This window comes from Castanea sativa, chromosome 2, assembly GCF_040712315.1.
Source record: "Castanea sativa cultivar Marrone di Chiusa Pesio chromosome 2, ASM4071231v1".
Lineage (NCBI taxonomy): Eukaryota > Viridiplantae > Streptophyta > Magnoliopsida > Fagales > Fagaceae > Castanea > Castanea sativa.
The window spans coordinates 7,345,527-7,360,984 of record NC_134014.1 but is presented as its reverse complement, the minus strand read 5'-3'; the positions used below and the strand labels follow the sequence as shown (position 1 = coordinate 7,360,984).

Sequence of the window (15,458 nt, the reverse complement as noted above, 5' to 3'; positions counted from 1 at the left end):
CTCCCTTTGGAACTGATTGAGAGACCACACATCTTAGGCGTTAATGGAATTGGAGTGAAGATTGAAAGTGTTCCCAAGAGACTTTGATCTTCAGATTTTGAAATTCACCGCTCCAAGGTACACTCTCTTGTTCTTAAATTCTAAAACTTATATAGTACATGTTAACTTTTATGAATGAAGTAGATCCGTTTATTTTTCCACTGCGCACATGCATTTTTCCTTCAATAAGTTGACAAGAACAAGTTGAAGAGGGTAAGCCAACCTCCGTTGGGTCTGACATGGCCTTACTTGATCTCCACGCCTACGTGTATAAGGAGACTTCGTTGCACGCTTACGTGTATAAGGAGACTTCGTTGCACGCTTAACCATAATCAAGAAGACTCCTACAAGGAAAGGAATTCTAGGAGATACGCAGAATCCAAGAGGTTCTCTCCTAGAAGGAAAGAACTTCTTGGCCAAGGCTCGAATGTCAACCCCACACTACTATAAATACCCAAAACCCTCATAAATCAAGGTACTCATAATTCACCCCAGCTCTGGCACTCTTGAGTTGTGAACAAGAGATTTCTCTAACTTGACCGTCGGAAGGTATTTGGCCGATACCACACCGGTACTCCTCTTAAGGTCTTCAGCTTTTGTGTTGTGCAAGTTCTTTCCGGGAGCACGTGAGGACCGTGTGGCTTACTGACAATTTTCGGCATCATCATATAATTTATTAAAAATGTCATGTAACTAAAACTACTGATAAATATGGTCTTTTTAACAATCATGTAGTGGATTGGAAGAAAATTCTTCTAAACTGGTTTAGAGGAAATTTTTTTCTATAAAGGTAATATTTGTTTCTTTTTATTTTTTTTATTTTTTATGATTCAATAAGTAAGAGAGGGGTTTTGAACTCTGGATGTAGTCGTTAACATGTGTCAAACACTTAATCTACAAGGTTTTCTTGTTAATAGATATTTGCTTTCTAAAGTACTGATTATGCTATCTTGCCAAATTGTTTGGTGCTGTTCTCCACCTCCACAAGGTTTGAAAGCAAAATTTACTTATTTACTAATCATTATTGAGGTTAATACAATGGATTGAGAATCACATCTTATTTGTGTGTACTTTAATAATATAGAATTATTAATTTTATCAATAGTTTAATAAAACATCATTGACTTTGACATTATTGTAAAATTCTTCTATAACAGAAATCATCACACCAAAAAAATTTGGGATTTGGCAAACAACTCCATGTTCCTTTGACTACATATAATCAAAGTTCCTAGAGACATTTTTTTAAGGAAAAAAAATTTATTTATTTAAGCAAACAATTTGATTGCACCAAAAAGTTAGTTGTAGTACACGTTCTTAGCTAATCTATTAAACATGGAGGCGTAGCCGTGTAAGCACGAGCATGTCTTGAGCATTAAAAATGTTAGGACATATGTGGTTCAATTGTTAAGAACATATGTCATTATTTTATGTAATTGACTAATCCTTTGACAAAACGCACTTTACTTGTAATTGAGTAGATCTAGGATGCTTTTGATACTTCAAGAAACAAGGTTTCAAGATCAAGTGTTAAAGCCATGCAAGTCTGTCCAAGAAACAAGCTGAGAAGTGCTCTTCATTAAAGCTCGACGGCTGCATCTATTGAGCTTTAAGAAGCTGTTCTAGCCGCATCTATCAAGCTTTAAGAAGCTATTCTAGCCCCGTGGCTCGACAGCTGCTTGACAACACCTCGACACCTCTAGCTGTCGAGATCAAAGAAAAACAGTTTTTCAGTACTGTTTTGATTCTGATCCATGGACATGTCTTTAGACCTTTTTTTCTCATAACCCTAAACATATAAAAGAATTATTTTAAGGACCGTCAAAGTAAGCACAAGTTGCACAAGCATTGAGCAAAGTCTGTTCAAGCAATTTGTGACCGGAGACAAAGTTTGCCCTAGTTCATCTCTTTGTGAAGAAGTTGCTGTGTCTTTGCACCAAAGGGTTTTGTAACCAAGCATCATCTCGTTCTTTATTGTGAGGATGAACTAAAGAACTTTGCAATCAACATCGTTCTCAAGTTGGTGATTAAAGTTGCGTACTGGAATCCGCGTAATTGGTTAGTTACGTACTGGAAGCCATGCATTGAAAATGAGAGATTGTCACTACAGAACAAGTCCAATTGGGTATTGGGGTAAAGGTTCAACTGTAGGTTAGTATAAGGTACTGGGATTCTTTTACTTGTAACCGCTTGTTGTGATAATAGTGGATTCTCGAGAGTGATAACCTTAAAATCACCCGGTGGAGTTTTTGCCTTGGAGGTTTTCTCCATTTGTAAACAAATCACTGTGTCAATTTATTTTCTGCTGCACTTTAGTTTATTGGTGATTTATTTGTGCTACCACGCGTTTACATATTAATTTGATTAATTAATAAACTTGGCAAATTAATCAACTTAATCCATCACAAGGGGTCAATACGTTTGGCCTATCAAATGGTATCAAAGCAAGCACACTCTGATTAGGGTTTAATCCTTGTGTGTGATCCATTGACCCATGTTGTCATGGATAGAGAACAATCTCTTATTATCCCTCCTTTATTTGATAAGACTAACTATGCATACAAGAAAGTACGCATGAGAGCTTTCTTGCAGTCTCTAGATTAGAAGGTGTGGCAAGCTCTAGATATTGGCTAGACCAAGCCAAAGGAAGCGTCGGCCGATTGGGATGAGATAAAGATCAAGGTGGAAAACTTCAACAGCAGAGCATTCAATGCTTTGTTCAGTGCAATCACAAATGAGGAATTCAAGAAGATATCCTCCATTGAAACTACAAAAGAAGCATGGACCATTCTCCAGACAACCTATGAGGGAACAAAGGCTGTCAAGGATCCGAAGCTGCAGAGGCTCACTACAAGCTTCGAAGAGATAAAGATGGGGGAGGATGAGTCATTTGATGAGTTCTATGCTAAACTCAAGGACATAGTGAACTTTGCTTTTAACCTTAGAGAAACTATCCCAGCACTCAAGATTGTGAGAAAAGTGCTCAGATCTCTGCCCAAAAGATTTCATGCCAAGATCACTGCAATTGAGGAATCGAAGGACATTGATAAAATTCCTTTAACAGAGCTGGTTGGAAATCTACAGACCTATGAGTTGGGTTTGTCTAGAATCGAAAAAACGAGCAAGAACAAGAATATGACACTGAAGGCCAAGAGCAGTGAGACGGAAGAGTCTTCAGACGATGAAGATTCTAAGATGAAGTCCTACATCACCAGGCAATTCAAGAAGTTCATGAAGAATGCCAATGGGAAATGCTTCAACAAGGACCATAGGCAATCCAATTCTTCTCAGTTCAAGGGTCAAGACAAAGGGAAGAAGGATGCAAGGGACGGCGGTCAGTACACTGTTCCTACAGGACCTAAGTGCTTTGGGTGTCAAGGCTTTGGACACATGAAACAGGAATCCCCAACGTATCTCAAGACGATTGGGAAAAGTAAGGCACTTGCTGTTACACTAAGCAACACCGAGCCTGAAGATGATTCCAACAATGAGGATGGCAAAATTTTGAATGCCTTCACTACCACAATTAATCCTACTGAGGGGATTGTTGAAGATGTGGATGAAGAAGAGGAACTGGTGGAAGCCAAGTTTGAGAAGATGGATGATCAAGATGATATTCACACAGCCTATGCAAAATTATATAAAGTCTCAGAAAAGCACGAGAAGCTGTATATATTGACCACCAAGAAGCTTAGTAATGTAGAGCTTGAACGTGAAGAGCTTTCCACAAAAGTTGATGAAGCAAATCAAACTATTGGAGCACTGAGGTTTGAAAATAACTTCTTAGTTGAGAAGACTAAGAAGCTTGAGGTAGAACTATTCTAAGTCAGAGCTTAGCTAGAAAGGACTTCAAGTGCTAAGCTCGATAAGATGCTCTGTTTTCAAAAATCTACTTCAGATCGAACAGGTTTAGGGTATGATTTCTCTTCCTCTAATATTGTTTCTGCTAGTACTACTGTCTTTGTTCCCCCTAGCAATAATGTTGAAATTGAGAACACTAATGTTAAAACTATATTATCTAATGAGAACATAGACAAGGGTAAATCTATCTTAGGAGCACCCCCTAAGCAGGATAAGAAGGAAGTTAAAATCCCTAGGGCTAAGAAGGCTATCTCTCAAAGGCCTAAACAAAAGAAGCAGCATCTTTGTCAACACTGTGGAGCAGCTAGTTATACTCGACCAAATTGCTATATGTGGTTATCCACTTAAAATAGCAACAACATGTTGGCATCGGGAAACCAGAATCAGTTTCCGTCCTCGTTTGCTCCTTTTGGAGATCTTCTCAAAGCCCTCATGTTCCTTTCGAACTTGAATGGTATCAATTCTTCCCCCTCACTGTTAGTTCAAGGGTTTGCGAAAATGAAAGGTTCTTCCAAGGTGTGGAAGGAAAAGGGTTCCAAGTGATCTAATCACTTTTTTTCTCTCTTCTTCTGTTTTTGTTTTTGCATTACTTATGTGTTTTGCTTTAATGTTTTAAGTCAATCTAGTTTATATGTATTGCTTTGTTTTACTTTGCATGTTTTTGGTTAGTAGTTTTTCAGTTTTAGTTTTTTTTTTTTTTTTCAAATAAAAATTGAAAAAAAAAATTGAAAAATTCAGAAAAATACAAAAACAGTGTATGTTTTTGTACATTGGTTCTTGTGAACCTTAAAATGGCCGTTGAAATAGAGTTTTCTAAACTTTGTATCTTGTAGCTTAGATGAGCATCCTTATGCACAACTAAGCAAGTGAGCTTTGTGGCTCTTTGTTTGTGATGAGTAAGGTTAAGTGATCTCTTGTACTTAACACTCGTATCACTCTTTTTGACGGGAAGGACTAGAAAATTCTAAGAGAAAGGCATAAATAACCATCTCACCTCTGTTACTCACCAATCATGAAATAACATCTGTATGCTTCGACATAGCAAAAGTGCAATGTCAATGACATCTGTATACTTTGGCATAACAAAAGTGCAATGTCAAAGGGCTTAACATAATTGAGTATTTCTTTTCTCTCCTTTGTATACCTATGCATGGTTTCCTTAATAAAAAGAAAATATGCAAATAAATAAAAGCAAAAAGAACAAAATGCTTTAAATATGATTGCAAGCGTGTTTTCTAGAAGATGTGGGAGTTATAGGATATATCTCAAAGGTGATAGTCCCCATCAAACAGTTATGATTATATGTGAGTTAAAGTAATTTTCTCATATCTGAAATCGTCATAACCTTGAGACACTTATGAAATCTTGCAATGTTTTTCACACAAAACATGCAATATTTTTTACTACTCTTGATACATGTGCAAGTACAATGTGATTTGGTCATCACAAGATTTACATGTGTTGTTGCATGCTCACTAAACTGTCTTAACTTGTTTTTGAAATAGAAAATTGGTTAGACTTGTTTAGTGTGCATGTGTGTGTTTTTGGGAGCTGAATGCTTAACTCTTTGTTGATTAAGAGATGTTTCGAGAAGTTAAAATGTTGGTTAGGTCATTGGCTGAGTTGCATGTTTGATTGCATTCATATCTGTGTTTTTCTCCTCTTTGAAAAATTGTTTTTAAGCCTTTTCGATACCTTCTTGATACCTCTCGATACCTGGCTTATCTGTCGAGATTCTCAGTTGTATCTTATCACAATCTTGACAGCTCCTCGATAGCTTCTGGATCAATTGAGAAACCTCCTGACCTCTCGATAGCTTCTAGATCGATTGAGAAACCTCCTGACCTCTCAATAGATTCCCGACAGCTGGTGGATCGATCGAGCTTCTTACTCTTGTCTGATGGTTTGTTCCTCGACACCTCCTCGATAGTTGCATTTGTCGATGTCTTTTTCTCAACACCAACCTCAACACCTATCTCGACACCTCTCGACATCTCTATCTGTCGAGATTTACTAAGGTTCTATAAATAGGTTTTGTGCGATCCAGACTTCATTTCTCTCAATCTCTCTCTTGATAGCTTCTTTTTCTCTCCTCCCTTTTTCACTTTCTATCACTCATACACTCTCTTCAAGGTTTCTTCAAGATTTTTCAAGCTTTTCTTCTCTTGGTAAGCCTCTTATCTTTCATTATACATGCATTTCATGTTTTGAAACCTAGGATTTTGAGTTTTGAAAATTTTTGGGGATTTTTTCAAAATTGTTGAGTTTTTGTGAAAATTTGGGATGGGTTTTTGACTAAATGAGTTTCAAATCTCATACATTGCATCTCATAAGCATTATAATTATATTATCATGCATTTAGATGTGTGCAATTTGATTGTGTGCTGGTAGGATTAGATTGGACGGAGCCCATGATGTCTTTTATATGGCATATCACATGTTCATGCATTTTTCATGCATAGGTTCTTTCCTTTCAATATACCTGCTATATTTGAATTATGCTGGAACTTTTCTGAGTGTTTCTTTCTTCCCCCTCTCTCTCTTGTTTACTCTAGTGCGTCAATGGCACCAAAACGTAAGTCTGCTCCAATCCAGAACCTTTTGTGTTCTAGGGCCTCTTCGTCTTCTGGTCCTACTTCCTTCTCTATCTGGTTCCGTGATGAGAAAGCCCAAATGGACTTCTCGAAGAACTTCTCTAAACGAGGTGTTGATTCGGAACGCCAAGTTGTCTTGTCGAATTTTGTCAACACTGATCTTCCCAATGTCATTCACAGACGGGAATGGGAGTCACTGTGTGACATCCCGGTCACATGTCCTTCCGTGCTAATACAGGAGTTTTACTCTAACATGCATGGAATTGATCTTTCAGTACCTCTCTTTCATACTCGCGTTCGAGGTACGCACATTGTCGTCACACCGAAGTTGGTATCTAATGTGCTTCGTGTTTTGAGGGTTGTGTATCCTGACTACCCCGGTTGTGAGCGTCTACAGACTGTGTCCAAAAACGAGATAATCTCTGCGATTTGTGAGCGTCCAGCTGATTGGGGTAAGCATCAGTTTACATCATGTCGACCTTTTGCTAAAGGTCCTAGATTCTTGAACATGGTGATGACTTTTGTGTTGTATCCTCTCTCTCACTACAACTCCATTACAAAGTCTCGTTCTCATTTTCTATTGTCTCTTCTTGAGGATCTTTCCATAGACTTTCCTTCACATTTTATCATTTCTATCATAGATGTCTATAAGGATACGACTACCACTCCTTCAGCTCCTTCTACCTCTGCTCCCTCTTCTTCAGCGGGAGGTGTGACTTTGGATGCGATCGTGGCGCAGCTTCAGCGCATGGATGCTCGTCTTGATACACTTTCTACGAAGTTGTATCAGGTGAACACCCATGTTGGCCGCATTGCTAGACGGCAAGCTTGCCTTGGTGATTTTGTGGAGTCTCCCTCTCCTCCTCTCGAGGCATCCGAGACACTTGATGATGGTTCCGGCGATGATGATGATGAGGATGGAGATGGATTTTCTAGTTCTAACAAGATGTCTACTTGACACTCTCACCCTTTGTCACTCATGACAAAAAGGGGGAGTAGTTTTGGATATGAGAGTAATCACTCTTAGGGGGAGGGTTAGGGGATTTTTGTTAGGGGGAGAGTTTGTTTTTGAGGAATGTAGTAAGGATTACATGTATTTTTTTTCTTTTCCTTCTTGTTAGAGATACATTGTTCTTGTACCTAGGTCTTGTGACCATTTTTACATACATGATGTTTCTCAAGTGGTATATATATATATATATATATATATATATATATATATATATATATATGATGATGTATGTTTTATTCACCTATCTCTACATGTGTTGTTTCTTTTCTCTCTTTATACACATGATTCTTCTATTTGTATGCAATCTTTTATTTCTGCTTCACACAAAGATGCCTTAATGTGTTTTGTTTAAAGTGTTTCAGAAATACAGGTTATCAAAGTCTACTTGTCATGAACTCTCTTCTTGCAAAGTTTTTAAAGAGTTCATGTTAGGATAGATTTTATTGTATTCAACAAGTGAGTATGAGTTGAGTAATTTATGACTTCTCTCATATGTTCATTTGTTTGTTGTGATTTTGTCACGGATTGCCAAAGGGGGAGATTGTTAGGACATATGTGGTTCAATTGTTAAGAACATATGTCATTATTTTATGTAATTGGCTAATCCTTTAACAAAACGCACTTTACTTGTAATTGGGTAGATCTAGGATGTTTTTGATACTTCAAGAAACAAAATTTCAAGATCAAGTGTTAAAGTCATGCAAGTCTGTCCAAGAAACAAGCTGAGAAGTGTTCTTCATTAAAGCTTGATAGCTACATCTATCGAGCTTTAAGAAGCTGTTCTAGCCCCGTGGCTCGACAGCTGCTCGACAGTATCTCGACACCTCTAGCTGTCGAGATTAAGGAAAAATAGTTTTTCAGTACTGTTTTGATTCTGATCCGTGGACATGTCTTTGGGCCTTCTTTTCTCATAACCCTAGACATATAAAAGGATTATTTCAAGGGCCGTCAAAGTAAGCACAAGTTGCACAAGTATTGAGCAAAGTCTGTTCAAGCAATTTGTGATCGAAGACAAAGTTTGCCCTAGTTCATCTCTTTGTGAAGAAGCTGTTGTGTCTTTGCACCAAAGGGTTTTGTAACCAAGCATTTTCTCGTTCTTCATTGTGAGGATGAACTGAAGAACTTTGCAGTCAACATCTTTCTCAAGTTTATGATTGAAGTCACGTACTAGGATCCGCGCAATTGGTTAGTCACGTACTGGGAGTCGTGCATTGAAAATGAGAGATTGTCACTACAGAACAAGTCCAATTGGGTATTGGGGTAAGGGTTCAACTGTAGGTTGGTATAAGGTATTAGGATTCCTTTACTTGTAACCGCTTGTTGTGATAATAGTGGATTCTTGGGAGTGGTGACCTTAAAATCACCCGGTGGAGTTTTTACTTTGGAGGTTTTTTCCATTCGTAAACAAATCACCGTGTCAATTTATTTTCCGCTGCACTTTAGTTTATTGGTGATTTGTTTATGCTACCACGTGTTTGCATGTTAATTTGATTAATTAATAAACTTGACTAATTAATCAACTTAATCCATCACAAAAGGTCAATACGTTTGGCCTATCAAAAAAAATCAATACAAAATAATACGGATTTATTCACATTTGATGTATTTCATCAGTTGAATTCAACCTTAACGCTACTCGGTTCGGCTACCAATTCATCTCGGATAACCCAGCTTGAGCAACCAAGCAAAGACGGTGATGCTTTCATCTTAACCTACCCAAAGGCCAATCAACTCATTAATTAATCATATAAAAAAAACCATGTCAATAATTACAACTGTCCATGATGACAAAGATTTAGAAAAACAGCCATAAAAGATCTTACACAAATGAAAGAAAAACAACATAGATATGATATTTGAATATTGCAGGAAATATTTCTTTATTTCAAAATAATATCTAAGTCATTGGATGATCATTGACTAGCACTACATCGTTGGCCCTTTATAACTTCCTTTTTTTTTTTTTTTTTGTAGGTGTCTATTGTCCACATAAGCTGTACAACTAATTAATTTAATAATGTATTATAAAAGATAGCAAATTAAGAGTTTGTTTGGGATTCGCTTATTTTGTTGAAACTGAAAATTTTTTGCTGAAAGTACTCCAAATAAAGGTAAATGTTAGTTGACATAGTACAGTGGGACTCATGAATAGTATCAAAAAATGTAATGAGACCCATGAATAGTAGTAAAAATAAGTTAAATAGTAAAATAAATTGACAAAAAATAAGTTAGCCAAACAGACACTAAGTCTAAAAACTTATCAACAAGGTTAGGTATTGGCTTTAATCTGAAAAGTTGTATGCTTCCAACTATGTCAAAAAAGTTCTTAAAAATATGAGACCCATCATGGGAGAAATAGTCAGATTGAATGTCATAAAGTTTCATAATAAGCATAAGAGCACTCATATTTGTTAATGTCTAATATTATAAATTTTGCTCATCAAACTCCAAAAATCACCTACATTAATTTATGTAAACTTGTTTAGTTGCTACATAATCGTGTAAATATACATCATTGTAAATATATTTATTAATATTTTTTTACTCATATACAGAGAGATATTTTGAGAGAGTAATAAATAATATTTTAATAAAATGTAGTATAAAATAAATAATATAATACAAGTATTTTTAAAAAGTAATTATATAAATAAATAAATAATCTTACGTTAAAATTGACAAACATTTTAAATTTTTTATAATGCAAATGATCTTGATGGTTATCATCGTTCATCAGTCGTCAAGGAATCCTCCGCTCGTGAATTACACTATCTCTTTGTCTGTAGTTATTTTCATCAAACATCTTGTCAAGTTGACATTCTGATGTGCATGTCTAACATCGTGCCATTTCGGTTATCTTCTGCTGCATTGACATTAATTTCCATTTGAGCTGACCCCGATAATTAGGTGTACAACTATGACTATAATATCATGAAAAAGAGGAAATGTTGTGTCCTTGCATGGAAGCAACATATATATATATATATGTATGTGTGTGTGTCTGCGCATGTCTAACATCGTGCCATTTCGGTTATCTTCTGCTGCATTGACATTAATTTCCATTTGAGCTGACCCCGATAATTAGGTGTACAACTATGACTACAATATCATGAAAAAGAGGAAATGTTGTGTCCTTGCATGGAAGCAACACATATATACATATATATATATATACACCTGAAAAATGTATTATGTAGAGCTGTAGGAGAGATAAAAGAAAAAAAAAAAAACAGTCGAGTTATTGTATTTTAAAAAATATTTTATGAAAAAGTTATCAAGAAAACTAGTTATTTTTTATTTTTTTATAAAAAGTTTCATCAAATAATTTAGTAATATATGTTTTAAAGATATACGTTAATAAAACTCAAATAAAAAAAATGTAATATATCTTATTTGAGACCGTAGTCTTTGACTAGTCACCAATCTAAGATTCTGTAAACTTTCCCATCATGGAAAAAAGAAAAGGCATGTAGTCTATCCCTTGCACAACAAGCTAGCAAAGAAACCTCGATGGAGGATGCAACAAATTCGACTAAATTTGCGTTAAATTCAATTTGTGTCAGCATGTGGTAGGAATAATTAGTTCAAACGGCTCCCACCAGCCAGATTGTTAATTTAATGCAGAAGAAATTAGTGTGTTTATTTCTAAGAATAAAGCAGCATGTGACTATACTCCCTGAGTTTTTGCCTTATTTTCTATTTTTAAAACTAATTTTTTTAAAATTAATGAAAAAACGTATTTAATTTAATGAATCTGTCTTATTTAATAAGTTAGTATTAGAGTTCAAATTCTAGTAACAACATATTTTAATATTTTCTTTTTTTTTTTGTTCAAAAAACTATCTTTTTAATTTTAACTAACCAAACATGTTTTTTATTTCAAAAATACAAGAAAATTGTTTTTTCTTTATATTCTCAAAAACAAACTTTTGAAAATAAATAACAAAAACTGTTACCAAACATAACCTTAATTTTTTGTTGTACTGTTATAACACTGACCTACACTACAGTAGGTAAGAACACATGTAATAATAATAGCAGTCAAGTCCTCAAACTTTTAGAATCGGTCATAAGTCATGACTGTCATGAAAAACACGTCACATCCATATAGTACTCTCTGCATGCGTCTTTCTCGATTAAAAAGAATCAACTGCTTAAGTCATACTTTTTTTTTTTCAAACATAACCTTAATTTTTTGTTGTACTGTTATAACACTAACCTACACTACAGCAAGTAAGAACATATGTAATAATAACAACAGCAAGTCCTCAAAATTTTAGAATCGGTCATAAGTCATGACTGTCATGAAAAACATGTTACATCCATATAGTACTCTCCACATGCGTCTTTCTCAATTAAAAAGAATCAACTGCTTAAGTCATACTTTTTTTTTTTCAAACATAACCTTAACTTTTTGCTGTATTGTTATAACACTGACCTACACTACAGCAGGTAAGAACATATGTAATAATAACAACAACAAGTCCTCAAAATTTTAGAATCAGTCATAAGTCATGACTGTCATGAAAAACATGTCACATCCATATAGTACTCTCCGCATGCGTCTTTCTCGATTAAAAAGAATCAACTGCTTAATTCGTACTTTTTTTTTTGATGAAAAAAATATAAATATGACTTAAGCAGTTGATTCTTTTTAATTGAGAAAGATGCATGCGGAGAGTACTATATAGATGTGACATGTTTTTCATGACAGTCATGAAAAACATTGATAATTGAAATTAATATATAAACTGCCCTAACCAATTGACGGTGTCCCCCTAAATAATTTATTTGCTATGTTAGGTAATTTTAACTAAGACAGAGGAAGATATATATTAAAAGTGGGAAGCCAAGTCAAACAATCTCTCCTCTCCCTATCACAAATCTCAATATCAACTAAAGATTGAACATTATTTAAATTAATTTTACCTTCCTGTAATGAAACCATTTACTCGGAGAAAGAAGACCATTACCTCTATTTAAGGATGCAATGCTTGTGTTGGAAAAGTATGTAGTAGAGCAAAGAAACAAAGAGAGATGAATACTAATTTGAGTTCCTTCTTTATCTTTATAGCAGTGTTTGGGCTTCTTGGAGCTTGTCATGGACAGTTGAGAATGCATTTTTATGAGGAGAGTTGTCCCCATGCTGAGGAAATTGTGAAGGAAATCATATGGAACCGTGTGGCAAGCAATTCAACTTTGCCTGCCAAGTTTCTGAGGATGCATTTTCATGATTGTTTCGTCAGGGTAATTCATCTCTCTCCCTTCTTTCTCTTTTCATGAATTACACCCCTCCTTATGATACATGTCCTAAAATTACAATAAATCTAAGAATACAACATTTTTTTACAACTATTAACATGACTTCTTATAATTGACACATAATAAAAGTATTGCCACTAGTAAATTTAGGTAGAAGTGATATTTTTTAAATCATAACAGGTCATGTTAGTTACATTCACAGCTAGCATTCATTTCTCATACTAGGAAACACGTGCATTGTTATATGTTTACCAGACATCTAACGTCTTGAATGGTTATAATGTGTTAGGGTTGTGATGCCTCTGTACTGATAGACTCTACCCCAAATAACTTGGCTGAGAAGGCAGCAATTCCAAACCTATCTCTGGCAGGATTCAACATAATAGATGAGGTGAAGACTGAGCTAGAAAACACCTGTCCTGGAGTAGTTTCTTGTGCAGATATCGTTGCTTTGGCGGCTAGAGACTCAGTTTCCTACCAAGTAAGTACTGAAAATATTCTAGTGTGACTTGGAAACAAAAGAGTAGCACAAGTGGGATGTGTTTGGTTTGAAAAACTAGGCCAAGCTAGTGAAGTTGATGTTTTTGACCAAATTCACAATTAAGATTTTATTTCTAATATATCTAACAATGTATAGAATGTCATGTCATTTAAAATTTTATATAATATGATGCTACACACACACACACACACACACACACACATATATATATATATATATATATATATATATATATATATATATATATTATGTTTATTTAAAGAGTCTGAATTTGATAAGGATGAAGTATAAAATCCATGTTTTACCTCATTCAATAAGTGATTGTCATGTCAGTATATTACTTAAAATTTAATACATCATACCACACCAAATAACATCTCAATAAATTCTTAATTTGATTGGATTTATATATTGGTATTAGAATTGATTGGGTGTGGTTGTACTTATTCTTAAATATATGATAAGATGATGTGGCATATTAGGATTGGAGGGTTAAAACATGAGTTTTACACCACATCCTTACAGCATTTAATCTCTTATTTAAAATTACGAAACTGATCTGTTTCAAATGAAGAGGATGCTTTTCGAGTTTTGCACCAATTCACCTAGTTTATGTTATCTTTTAAGGGAAAATCTACCTTTTTTGTTTCTATAAATTAATTTTGCTAGCAAAATGCTATACCTCAATCTCTTTCTGTCTCCTTCTTTTTTAAATAACATATTGGAATTTAGCATTAGATAATCAAGTGCTTGTGGAAATGACTGCAGTTTCAGTGGCCAATTTGGGATGTACTTACCGGTAGAAGGGATGGAATCATATCGCGTGAGTCAGAGGCCCTTGCCAACATCCCATCACCATTCTTCAATTTCACCACCCTGAAACAATCTTTTGCTAACAAAAGTCTCTCAGTTCATGATCTTGTTGTTTTATCAGGTAAAGATTCTATAAGAAGGGGGGGCGGGGGGAAGGTTTATATAATAAGCTTGTAATATGAGAACATGGTTTCAATAATTCTGTGTTAACAAAGTATTATTCTATTACAAATGTAGATGTAAAATTTAAGCCCCTATTGCTAGTAGTCTTAAGTAGTATCAATCTATTTCTTTCAAAATGATATCTTGAGCTATGTCCAAAAGATTTATAAATTAATTTTGGTTAGGTGGACATACAATTGGTGTCGGGCATTGCAATTTCTTCAGCAACAGGCTATACAATTTCACAGGAAAAAATGATGAAGATCCTTCTCTAAACTCAACCTATGCTGCTTTCTTGAAAACCCAATGCAAAAGCCTCTCAAACAATGTAACTATTGTGCCAATGGATCCTGGAAGCCCCCTGTCCTTTGACAACAATTATTTCAACATCTTGAAGCAAAACGAAGGCCTTTTCCAATCTGATGCTGCACTTTTAACCGACAGTGAAGCTACCTACAATGTCAATGAGTTGCTTAACTCTCAGAATTTTTTCACGGAGTTTGCCCAATCGATTATGAGGATGGGAGCCATTCAAGTGCTTACAGGAACTTCGGGAGAGATTAGGAAGAACTGTAGTGTGGTGAATCCTTGAGAGCTAGTTGGTTTATAAGTGTGACAAATAAGTTATTATTCACTTTTTGTGGTATTATGAATAATTTTGTTGATGTACTTTTTATGGACTCGTCATAAGGCCAAGCAAGATTATCTATCAATAAAAATCTTATCTCACTTTATGTATTTTACTTTATACCATAACAATGTTTATCACATCTAAATAAAAAATAAAAATTGTCTATCACATCTCTATTTCTCTCTATAAAGTAACCAAAGTTTAACATTAAAAAAAAATTCAAACGCATAACATGCTACAATTTATAATTTGAAACACTATGAGTGATGAAGTGCAAATTCGTCAGTCCAAGTAAACACGTCCAGATGGAGCTGAACCTTCTTTCCTGCTGGTATGGAAATGGTAAGGAAACTTCCTTTTGGTGGTCACCGGTGTAGTGCCTGTCACAACGCCTCCGATGCTTAAGTCAATATAAAGGAGGTCTTATGAAAGATAGTAGTAAAGATAACAAGTATTTCTGTGTGTTTTTTTGTACCTTCTGCTCGTGCTTGTGAGGGCTTTATATATGTTTCTACAGCCCCTAGCCGTTGTGGCAATTATTGTGGCTTTAATGCCTCTTTTGGTAATGCCTCCTGGTCAATA

At 35.1% G+C, this 15,458-nt stretch overlaps 1 protein-coding gene across 1 annotated transcript; it reads left to right on the top strand.

The window, feature by feature from the left end:
- Window positions 1-12,454: 12,454 nt before the first annotated feature.
- Window positions 12,455-15,035, top strand: LOC142624622 (peroxidase 3-like). Its single transcript, XM_075798271.1, has 4 exons — window positions 12,455-12,753; window positions 13,058-13,249; window positions 14,039-14,204; window positions 14,431-15,035. Exons 1-4 carry the CDS (start codon window positions 12,544-12,546, stop codon window positions 14,835-14,837), a joined length of 975 nt encoding a protein of 324 aa, XP_075654386.1. The 5' UTR covers window positions 12,455-12,543; the 3' UTR covers window positions 14,838-15,035.
- The last annotated feature ends 423 nt before the right edge of the window (window positions 15,036-15,458 follow it).